Consider the following 11,933-nt stretch of genomic DNA (forward strand, 5'->3'; position numbering starts at 1 on the left):
ACCTCAAGTGACACACCCATTCCAACAAGGTCACACCTCCTAATGGCGCCACTCCCAATGTGCCAATGGGGGGACCATTTTCTTTCAGAGCCTCGCAGTTTGTTTCTTCGAAGGGTCACTTACCTGTGTAAACATAAGTAAAGTTATTTACTTGAGTAAGGGACAGTTACCAGTGGCTACAGCACTCAGGCTGAGTATTAGTTTAACTAAGTTTAACTTCAGAGCCCAGGAGTTCAAGACCATTTTTGAACAAGGTAGTGACCCTCCCCATCCCCCAGGAGAAGAGGGCATCTCCTGAGTGTCTGCCCACTGTTCGCTGTTCTGTTTTCAGAATCTCTTTGCCAGCAACAGCCTTGATGGGGGGAGCAGCCCGATGAATAAACCCAAAGGAGACAAACAAGTCGAATACTTGGATTTAGACCTAGATTCTGGGAAGTCTACGCCACCACGGAAGGTAAGTGAGCCCGTGTTCTCTAGATAGGTCAAGCACATTTTGAGGGACCATGTTCTTTGGGGAAAGTTGGGGACCTGATTATTTAAATTTAGTGACTGTTGTTTCCTAAGTCACAAGCAACAGAATCATGAAGTCTGATAGATTTGTTTCTCTCTTTGTAGAGGTCGGTCAGTTTTACAGGCTCAGCTCCTCCGTAACAGCAGTGTACAGCCTCCCCCACCCCCAGCCCTCCTTCCGGCCCGTGCATCACCGGACTTACTTTGTTATTTAAGTCCTATTTTCTTACATTTTCTTTGGCTTATCATTCTCTCTTGGACTCAGATTTTCAACAATGTCCTGTTGAAGTCCCTGTAACATGAAGGTCTTTTGGTAGTGAATTCTTTTCAGGTTGTGTATAACTGAAGTCTCTTTATTTTAGAAACAAGTTTTGTTGAGATCACAGTTCTTGGGTTTTTTCCTGTGACATAATTACATAATTTTCAATAATTTGAATTCTGAAATAAGGTTGAAAAAAATTGAAAGATTTGCTTATAGAAGATGTCATTATTTACACGGAGAAAAGCTCACTGCAGTCATGTTAATGTGATGTGGTCTTACACCAGAATAAAAAAGACTGTTTACCATGTTGGAAAAGGCCACTGTCATACTGTCAGGGTAGCTGAGCTACTGAGTCAGTTCTTTTTTTTTTTTTTTTTTTTTTTTTTGGTTTTTCGAGACAGGGTTTCTCTGTGTAGCCCTGGCTGTCCTGGCACTCACTTTGTAGACCAGGCTGGCCTCGAACTCAGAAATCCGCCTGCCTCTGCCTCCCGAGTGCTGGGATTAAAGGCGTGCGCCACCACGCCCGGCCCCTGAGTCAGTTCTTAACTGAGCCTCTTTACTGCATGGAGGCCCTCTGTTGCTGTGCAGTCTCTTGTTCTGTCAAATGTGCCCTTTGGACACTTCCTAACTATTTTTCTGGCTGCTTTTCAGACGTTTCCTGCTGAATTTATAGTTTCATGACGTAGATGTCTTTTCACTAATCTGATTGGAAGTTGTGCTATTCACACACATGTACACATGTACACATACTCATACACACAGACACACACAGACGTACTACACAGACACATACACATACTTACACATGAACATATATACACACATACACACAGACACACCACACAGATACATACACACACATGCACACATATGCACACACATGTACGTGTGCACGCCAACACACATGCCATGGCTGTACACATGGCTTTTCTGCTTCTTTTGATTACCTTTTTATCACCTGCCAGGAACACATACAGTATACCTACTATTTCTATATCTTTGTAGTTTTCTGTTCTATGATCTATGTATCTGTTTAATTTTGGATAGTTTTTAGCTCTATCACCAGATTTCCTAATTCTCCTTTTTGTTGAGGTTTTTTGGTTTTGTTGTTTTGTTTTGTCTTTTGTTGTTGATATTTTGTATTTATCTCTGGGGTGAAATGCTGTTTGATTTACTTTAACTGACATTAATCTGTTTGTGTTACTTGTATGTTTAAGGCCTTTTCTGTTTTATCCTTTAACACTGGTCACACACTTCATAAGTCCTTGGAGGCCGGAATTTGCATGTACTGTTTCTGTTAGCCCACACTCTTTATGGCTGTCTCCTTGTGTGTTTATACATTTTTATTACAAATTCATGGTTGAACTTGGAGGACCTGAATTTCCTCCACAGAGCATCTCTAATTCCCCCTGGAGGCCCATTGAGATTCCTGCTCTGGGATCACATCAGCTTCCTTCAAGCTTGTCAGGAGCCTTATTATCAGCATCCCACCTTCCCTGCCTCCTTCCCCACCCACCGCACTGAGTCCCTACCCATCCTCCCTGAAGATCTTAGAATGTCCTTGCTATCTAGGAACCCTACAGAGCATTGCCCACCCAGCTGGCTCAGCTACTGTGTATCTAGCTGAACCTTAAGAAAAGAGGGCCTGCAAAAAAAGAAAAAAAAAAACAAAACAAAATTCAAAATCCGGGCGTGGTGGCGCACACCTTTAATCCCAGCAGTCGGGAGGCAGAGGCAGGTGGATTTCTGAGTTGGAGGCCAGCCTGGTCTACAGAGTGAGTTCCAGGACAGCCAGAACTACAAAGAGAAACCCTGTCTCGAAAAACCCAAAAAAAGAAAAAAAAAAAAAAAAAAAAAAAGAGGGCCTGGTTGTGGTGGCACAGACCAGTACGATTTGTTGAAGGAGGCAGAGGCAGGAGGATCACAAGTTCAAGGCCAGTCTGGGCTACACATTTTGGGCTAGAAAGATGGCTCAGTGCCGGGCGTGGTGGCACACGCCTTTAATCCCAGCACTTGGGAGGCAGAGGCAGGCGGATTTCTGAGTTCGAGGCCAGCCCGGTCTACAAAGTGAGTTCCAGGACAGCCAGAGCTATACAGAGAAACCCTGTCTCGAAAAACCAAAAAAAAAAAAAAGAAAGATGGCTCAGTGTTTAAGAGCACGGACTGCTCTTCCAGAGGTCCAGAGTTCAATTCCCAGAAACCACATGGTGGCTCACAACCATCTTTAATGGGATCCAATGCCCTCTGCTGGTGTGTATGAAGATGAGCTACAGTGTATTAATATACATAAAATAAATAAATCTTAAAAAAATAGAGAAGAGGAGGCAGCTTTCAGTTACTGTGTATCTAGTTGCATGTTATGACAAGAGGGGACATCTTTGTAGTTTACTTTCCTGCAAATATAACTTTGCCAAAATTACAGGTTAATTTTTTAAGAAAAAGTTTTTAATTTATATATGTGTATACACTGTTGCTCTCTTCAGACAGACCAAAAAAGGACATCATATCCCATTACAGATGGTTGTGAGCCAGTATGGTTGCTGGGAATTGAACTTGGGACGTCAGGAAGAGTAATCAGTGCTCTTAAACTCTGAGCTATCTCTCCAGCCCCCCAAACGTACTTTTCTTGCACAGAGTAAAGAGCTGTTTGGTGCTGATCCAGGCGAGGGAAAAAGACACTCAAACAGAAGCTAAAGAGAGTCTGGCTCTGTGTGTTAGATGAGCTAGATTTTCTATGACTGCTATCTGTGATAGCAGTATTATTAGTTTGAATAGTTCTATATAATTTTAAAATTAAGAGAAATCGGTGTCAAGTTAGAGAGTGGACAGACAATACCATTAATCTGAGGGAATGCCTGTTTGTTTGTTTGTTTTGACGCAAGATTTCATTATGCAACCCTTGCTGATTCAAACTCTCCATAGAGCAGGCTGGTCTTGAACTCTAATATAGAGATCCACCAGCCTACCTATGCCTCCCGAGTGCTGGCATGAAAGATATGCACCACCATACCCTGCATACGTATCAATATCAAATCTTGGGTTTCACTCAGAACCACCCACACAAATGGCCCCTTGGGGGTATTTCCTTGTGTTTTTAGCAAAAGAACAGTGGTTCTGGCAGCAGCATGGCAGACGAGAGGGTGGATTACGTCGTGGTGGACCAACAGAAGACTCTGGCCCTGAAGAGTACCAGAGAAGCTTGGACGGACGGGAGGCAGTCCACTGAGTCCGAGACACCCACCAAGAATGTGAAGTGAAGACATGCCATCGCCTCTGCTGACAGAAGAGATCTGAGTGGAAAGTGAGATGCCAAGTGAAGATGCTCCTATTCTCTCAGTGGAGCCTCGAGCCAGCAGGGGCAGAGAGAAGGCCCTCTCACACATGTTCAAGCAAATTAGGTTGTGAATGGTGCTGTGTGGTATTGAATTTGTAACGTGTACATAACCCGGGGAAATAGTGTTTTTAGTTCACAGAGAAGCCTTGTCCCTAGTTAACACACCTGTAGTATTACTAGAGTGATGCACTTTTCATTTCAAACCTTGGTTTGGGTCTTCCCGATCTACCTTAACAGACTTTCCTTGCGAGGTCTTTTGGCCTCCTCACACTACTCTATATAACAATACTAAGTGAACTGAGCTACTTGTAATTCTGGAAATTCCAGCTGAAGCTACAGGGCTAACACCATTAAAACAGGAAGTAAGTTGACCGATTGGCTTTTCTCTTGAAGGTGGTAGCCATTAGCTTAAGCTGTAGAACATAGTTGTCCTTCGTTGTTTTACAAAATTTCCGAGGATATTGTATATACCAGGTCAAGACCTAGCTCTCTGACTCATGTACACTTAGGTTTTAACTGTAGGACTTTGGTTTTTTGTTTTGTTTTGTTGTTGTTAATGACAGTGTTTTGGGTTCATTGTGTGAAGGTTCTGCTGGGTAGGATCTTGCACCTTTCAAAGACTGCCTCTTAGTTACAAAGCCCCCAAGTCATCCACAGCATGGACTGCTGGCCTGTTCTTACTCCTGTTTATGTGTGTTGAACATTATTTGCAAACGGCAGATTATATGACTGACTAATCAGGTACGTACAAGGCACTGATGTGCTAATACAGTGATTGGGTCAGACAAAGTGCTTCAGTTAGGTGTTCGTTAGTCCTAATCTTGGTTTAGGATTAATGAAACAGTTGGCATTCACTGTCAGCAACATACTGTGATTTTGAATGAATTAGGCAGGAATTCAAGATTACTACTCTTCGATAGCTCTCTCTCTCTCTCTCTCTCTCTCTCTCTCTCTCTCTCTCTCTCTCTCTCTCTCTCCACCGTAGTGCTCTTCCTAGGGTTTTCTTTCTTCTACTTAATATCTTCTTGGCCTTATATTTAAATCCCTATGCAATTAATGTTTTATATCTGCATTTTTTAAAAAGAAATGTCATTTTAAGTGATTCTTGTTTGTAGCAAGCACCTATTGCTTTTGTGAGTAAATGAATTAAGACTTTTGTACTGTGATTTGTACTCACTGCCCCAGTTCCCCAACTGTTGGAGCCTTGCTGCTGTGAAACACTGTAGTCACCGTAGTTGTGTCCACCACCCAGCCAGGTCTGTGAGTCTCACCTGTCACGTGACATCGTCTGGTGTGGATGTTGGCTCTGAATTAGTGTCACTACAGTTACACGTGTCCGTCTAGGCTTTGCAAAACGCTCTAGTCACCATAGTCGTGACCACTACCCAGCCAGGTCTGTGAGTCTCACCTGTCACATGCCATCATCTGGTGTCACTGCAGTTACACGGGTCTGTCTAGGCTTTGCCGCATACCTTGAGAAGCAGCTAGCATTTCCCGTTGTTCACACAGTAAGGACAATATCTCTGCATTGATCTGAGGCTCACTGGTGGCCTGGGGAGGGGACACAGAGAACAGAATGTCTGCAGCTGAGGCTTGTCTCTCTCCGTTCAGACCTCTTACCTGTTGCCTGAGTACACAATGCACCCTGCTTTCTGGCCCACTTGCCACAGTGCTGTGCCTAATCCGAGTTCTCCCCTGGCTTTTCCAGTCAGTTTGAAAGCTGTGTTCATAACTAGATGAAGTGTAGAGTAGTAACATTAGATGCTTTTAAATGTTCGCTTCTTTTTAAACAAAAACTAAAACCCAGAACTGAATTTTGAGGTGGATTTTTAAATAAAAAAAGATTGTTTGAGTTTGCTGTGTGAGCTGTGTTACTTTTTTCTTACTTTTAATATACTTTCTTTTTTTTGAGCAAGCAACAAGTGTCAAGAAAACACATACTGGGGTTGGAGAGATGGTTCAGTGATTGAAAGCACTGGCTGCTCGTAAGAAAAGACTGGATTTCAGTTCGAGCATCAACATAGCCACTCACAGGCATTCATAATTCTGTCCGGGAGTCTGGCTCCTCTCCTGGCCTCTGGACACTCACTGCAGACGCATGCACAGACATGCATGCAGGTGAAACACCCACACACATACTTAAAAAGGTCGTTATGTATGTATTCTCTTTGGAACATGACACGTAGAGAGCCAGAGAGATGGCCCAGTGCTTACAGTACGTGTTGCTTCTGCTGAGACCAGGGATTCATGGTAGATCTCAGCCATCCATATCTCCAGGTCTAGGCACCCAGAAGCCTTCTTCTGACTTCCTTTGGCATTAGGCATACATGGTGATGCAAGAGAAGTAAGGAGACACAGGGCTCATCCTATTCCTGGGTATCTGAATATAATTATACATATTACTGGTAGCCCAGAGACAATCACAGCCTAGAATGTTCTGTAATAAAACTACCAAAGAAAGCCAAAATCCTTGAGATGCACCTGAACTCTCAAATCATGTGAAACAGGTGAAAAAGTTAGAGGATGTTATGTGAAAAGTGAATATAGTTTTAGATTTCAGACACAATGGTATATGATTAATCAGAAGCAAAAAAAAAATTGTTCTTTAAAGCTACCTCTTAGGGTCTCTTTATAATTTAACTTTTAAGACAGTTTCATTGCTGCAAAGAGACACCATGACCATAGCAACTCTTATAAGGGACAGCATTTAGTTGGGGCTAAGAATGTTATTATGCTGAATTATCTAAGGCTTGAAGAGCTGAGGATGTAGCTTAGTGGCAGACCATGAATTTAGCAAGCTGGATCCATTCTGCAGCTTTAAAACACGAGGGAAAAAGTTGTATTAGGGAGGCCAGGCCACATGGTATACACAGATAAGACATATTAAACACTGGATTAATAATTTAACTCATGAGACAGTTAACCTGTAGAGCAGACTTTTCCAAGCCTTCTAAGCACCAGACTCTTTAAAATATTTATGTTTCTCAAATACTTAGAGCCAGAAAAATTTGTCTTTTTTCACTATGGTGTCATCTAAATTATTTCTGGAGAACAAGAATGTTTAACTGTTGACAAAAACTCAAGAACTAGTTCACTTTCAAGCCTAGGGGTTTGTTTTTTGTTTTTATTTTATGCCATTAAGAAATTTTTTGTTTTTACAAATGTAACTGAAAATATAAGTTAAAACATGCATATCTTGAGATAGTTAGGGTGGCACTTGTCTGTAGCCTCAGCACTAGAAGCTGGAAGCAGGAGACTCAGTAGTTCACTGCTCTTTAAAATAACAAACACGCAGCCAGGCGTGGTGGTGCACGCCTTTAATCCTAGCACTCAAGCAGAGGCAGGCATATTTCTGAGTTCTAGGCCAGCCTGGTCTACAAAGTGAGTTCCAGGACAGCCAGAGCTATACAGAGAAACCCTATCTCAAAAAACTAAACTAAAATAAAATAAAAAAATAACAAACATGGATGGGCTGGAGGTCAGCTCAGGGCTTAAGCACTTGATCTTGCCGAGGCCCTGGGTTGGGATCCCAGCACCCACATGGTGTCTCACAACCATCCATAACTCTGGTTCCAGGGAACCCAAAGCCTCCTCTCCTCAGATACCAGGCATACAGGTGGTCTATGCACATACATGTAGGCAAAACAAATACATAAGTAAATCTTTTTTTAAAATCTTACCAAACAACAGGAACAACAACAAAAATGTCCCCTACAAATTTCCTAAGACTCTTTAGAGGTAGCTAAGACTGCATTGCAGAGATAAGCGACAATAAGAGAATTATTTTTCTCTTATTTAATGCTATCTTGCTTTTATTCCTTATTTTACAAAGTTGTACGATCTTACAAAGGTTTGAATGTCAAAGCATCAAATGATGCTGTTCAATCCATAGACGGCATCAGTCAGTAAGCTGCAAAAACTATTTTTCATCTGCATTCTATACATTTCTACTGTGAGAATATTAATATAATTCTATAAAGGTATCATGAGTGTGTCTCTGATATATACAAGCATATGTACATATATATTCATAAATATGTGTGTATATAGCATTGTATTCAGCCACTAAGTAATCTGATACAGAAATACATTGAAGTCTGGATATTTTTTTTTTTTGTTTTTTTTGAGGCAATGTCTTTCTATGTAGCCCTGGCTGGCCTGGAACTCACTATGTAGGCCAGATTGGCCTCAAACTCACAGAGAGCCACCTGCCTCTGCCTTGCTCATGCTGGAATTAAAGGTGTGTGCCACCATGCCCAGCTATCCATGGTGTTTAAACAAGTGTTTGCTTTCATTTTTGTTTTGAGGGACTTCTTGAAGTGGGGTGTGTTGTGCCAGGGAAATAAATGTTAGTGATCCCCCAAAACACACAGGAGTCAATCTGATGTAACTCACAGCAGGGTCTTTATTCAAGCTAGCTCGCTGCCACACACACAGCCCCCAGTGCACCACTGTCATGCTGGGCAGTTTTGGTGGTGGGGGAGCCCTGAATGTCTATCGGTTCAGGGCTTTATAGTAAGCAGCAAGCAGGGAGTGAGTGTCCAAGCATCTAATTGGAAAGCTCCTGTGGCCTTTAACACAATTGGCTGGTGCTGGGAGTCATATCATAAACTTAACTTCTGCTCTTCTCTACATTGGTGGTCGTTAGGCAGGGGGTGGGCTTGTAATCTGGGGGTGCAGGTTTGTTGGGGGAATACTCTGGAAACACTGGTCTTGGGGTGTAACCTGGAAACTCTGCTCTTGTTGGGGATTAGCCTAGAGACTAGAGCTAGGCTCAGGTTCTGTTGGGGGTCAACTTGAAAACTAATGCTAGATACCAGCCTGTTAGTCTACCTGAGTTCAAACTTACGTCAGGTTCTCCAAAATGGAGTCTGAGTTTAAAAGCTTTGGCATCTCAGGTGCACTGTCACCCAGGCTAGCTGCTAACACATCCTCTGCTCACTGCAACCTCCTCAGGGCTAGAATGTCAAATCAGGCACCATTGCCCTCAGCTAGCTTTCATTCTCTGCTAGTGGGACATTGTCTCTCTTCCCGTTTAGTTATTTTCATGTATTTTGCTGAAGTATGCTAGGTGGTGATGGTTCGCGCCTTTAATCCCAGCACCCGGGAGGCAGAGGCAGGAGGCTCTTTGAATTTGAGGCCAGTCTGGTCTACAGAGAACGTCACAACCAGAACTACACAGAGAAAACCTATCTCAGAAAATTACATACATACATACATACATACATACATACATACATACATACATGAAAATATATAAATTGTAGAAAGACTATGCATGTACACTGTGTTATAGTGATCATTATTCTGTTTATCTAATCTATTCTGATCAAACACATTAACTGGCTTAATGAAACACTGAGCCCATGTTAGAGGAACATTGAGCTGCTGTTTCTTTCTATTCTCTTAGAGCCACTCTGGTTGGTCTTGTCTTCCATTCACTAGTATAATAATCAGGTCCCCGACAGAAGAAGTATATTGGCCAAATACAGTGTATAGCGATCAAGAGACGTATACTAAGGTAACACTGGTGGGGTTGGTTTTTTTTTAGCATTTTTATAAAAAGATGTATTTATTATTATATGTAAGTACACTGGAGCAGTCTTCAGACACACCAGAAGAGGGCGTCAGATCTCATTATGGATGGTTGTGAGCCACCATGTGGTTGCTGGAATTTGAACTCAAGACCTTCAGAAGAGCAGTCAGTGCTCTTAACCACTAAGCCATCTCTCTAGCCCAACACTGGTGTTTTATATAACTTTTTTATATTACTTTAAAGGCTAAAGACATAACTCAGCAGTAGAATTAGTTATCTAATGTGGTAGTTTGTATGAGAAAGACCCCCAGAGGTTCATATGTTTGATTCTTGGTTACTAGGGAGTAGAAATGTTTGGGAAGGATTAGGAGGTGTGACCTTGTTGGAGGAAGTTGTCTTGGTCATGGTGTCTCTTCAGAGAAATAGAATAGCAACTAAGATATGTAATATATTCATGATCCTAAGTCCAACCCCCACTACTACAACAGGCACCAACTAACAAAACAAAACTAAACATGAAATGATAGACAGTGATGTAATTAGATGTTGTAGACACCATGACTGGACATGATGAAAACCCATTGTCAGCTGACCGCCATCGTTGTTTTTGGTCTTTCTGCACTTGCTCATGTATTACTAAACTGTTCACTGACAGTGAACTGTGTTTCCACTTCTTCAGGCCGTAACTTCTGTCTTCCAGGAACCACTGGGTTGAAGTCTCCAGTGAGCTAAAACAGTATTCCAAGAATACAGATGATTGGCTTGTTAATGAGCAGGCCACAGCTTCCTACTGAGAGTGGAATTGCATTGTTAATTTTTAATTATGTCTGTATGTATTTAGTTTATGTGTACATGTGTGCACATGCACAGCACTCATGTAGTTAGAGGGGAACCCTCAGGGGCTGTAGGATCCAGAGATTAAACTCTGAGTCCTCAGGCCTCCCTGCCTTCTAAAGTTTCCATGGCCTTCCAAACAACACCACTGCGGGACACCAACATTCAAATACATAAGCCTGTGGAGGGAGGGAGACATTGCACGATTTAATCCACAACAAAACTATCTCTACATGCAGTCAGATCCTGAGAGTCTGATGGTTGGTACGTCAATGTGAATGGAATCGGGGGTCTCCATGGACAAATGCACTTTAGCGTTAGACCTGTCCCCTCTGTCATTGTAGAGGTCCCATTCCCAGCACACTTGGGCCAGTAATAGAAGAGAGTTAGAGTTATGTCACCTCTTGACTGCTTGGTAAATTAAGGGAACCAGCTGGTTAACAACCTTCCACAACAGCAATGCACTCACAATGGTCACAAACCATTATCACTTTTTTATCTAAGGAGCTAGTCTGAAGAGCTGACATTGAAACCCGGCAAGGGAAGGAGTTGGGCTACCAACAGGCCCTTTGGTCTTAGGTAGGAAAGCATAATTATGTCCACTTTGACCTGAATGGATCTCAGTTTTGAGGCACTCTAAACCAGTGTACCTCACTGGTGAGTTTCTATTGGCTAAAATCTATCTGAATTTGAGTGAGAGGTCTGAGTGGACGTGGTTATGCTCCCCTCCCCAAGACCAAAGTGCCTGTTGGTGGCACTTCTTCCCTTGCTGGGTTTCAATGTCAGCTCTTCCAACTAGCCCCTTAGTTTAAAAAGTGATAATGGTTTCTTACCACTTATCAAATCAAGTGGCCGTGCTGATTTGGGGGCACTGTATTAAGCAATGTGCTGTAAAAAAATGCTCCCCAACAATCCCTGATTGGTTAATAAAAGGCTGGACTCTATGACTGGACAGAGAGGATAGAAAGGAGGGACTTGAGATGGAGTGAGGGGTCTCAGGTAAAGACCACAAGAAGTAGGAGGTCGCCATGAGACTGAATGAACCATGAGGATGTGGCCAAAAGAAGCACGCACTGAGGACACACATGCAGGAGAGCAAGACTCAGTTGGCAAGCCATGAGGCATTGATCTGGTTACTAATAGCTTGGCTGGGTTATAATAGTCTCAGAACTTGCGCAGTCTAGGTTTGTAGCTTGTTAATAAAGTCTGATGTTTCTGTGTTGTTTACTCGCTAAAGAGTGGGGCAGAAAACCTCCAATAAAAAGATTTCAAGCCGGGCGGTGGTGGCGCACACCTTCAATCCCAGCACTTGGGAGACAGAGGCACGTGGATTTATGTGTTTGAGGCCAGCCTGGTCTACAGAGTGAGTTCCAGGGCAGCCAGGGCTACACAGAGAAACCCTGTCTCAAAAACAACAACAACAAAAATATTTCAATAGTCCCCTCTGGGACATTTGA

At 42.6% G+C, this 11,933-nt stretch overlaps 1 protein-coding gene across 6 annotated transcripts in view; it reads left to right on the forward strand.

Annotated features, from left to right (window-relative positions):
• Positions 1–5,962, forward strand: part of Gab1 (GRB2 associated binding protein 1) — a 116,333-nt gene extending 110,371 nt beyond the window's left edge. For all 6 annotated transcript variants that reach the window (XM_029480335.2, XM_029480337.2, XM_029480336.2 and 3 more), the window contains 2 exons: positions 332–454; positions 3,871–5,962. In XM_029480335.2, coding sequence (XP_029336195.1) covers positions 332–454; positions 3,871–4,029 — 282 coding nt within the window. In that variant the 3' untranslated portion in view covers positions 4,030–5,962. The remainder of the gene's footprint in view (positions 1–331; positions 455–3,870) is intronic.
• The last annotated feature ends 5,971 nt before the right edge of the window (positions 5,963–11,933 follow it).

Source organism: Mus caroli, unplaced genomic scaffold, assembly GCF_978045245.1.
Source record: "Mus caroli unplaced genomic scaffold, Mus_caroli_1 scaffold_10, whole genome shotgun sequence".
Classification (NCBI taxonomy): domain Eukaryota; kingdom Metazoa; phylum Chordata; class Mammalia; order Rodentia; family Muridae; genus Mus; species Mus caroli.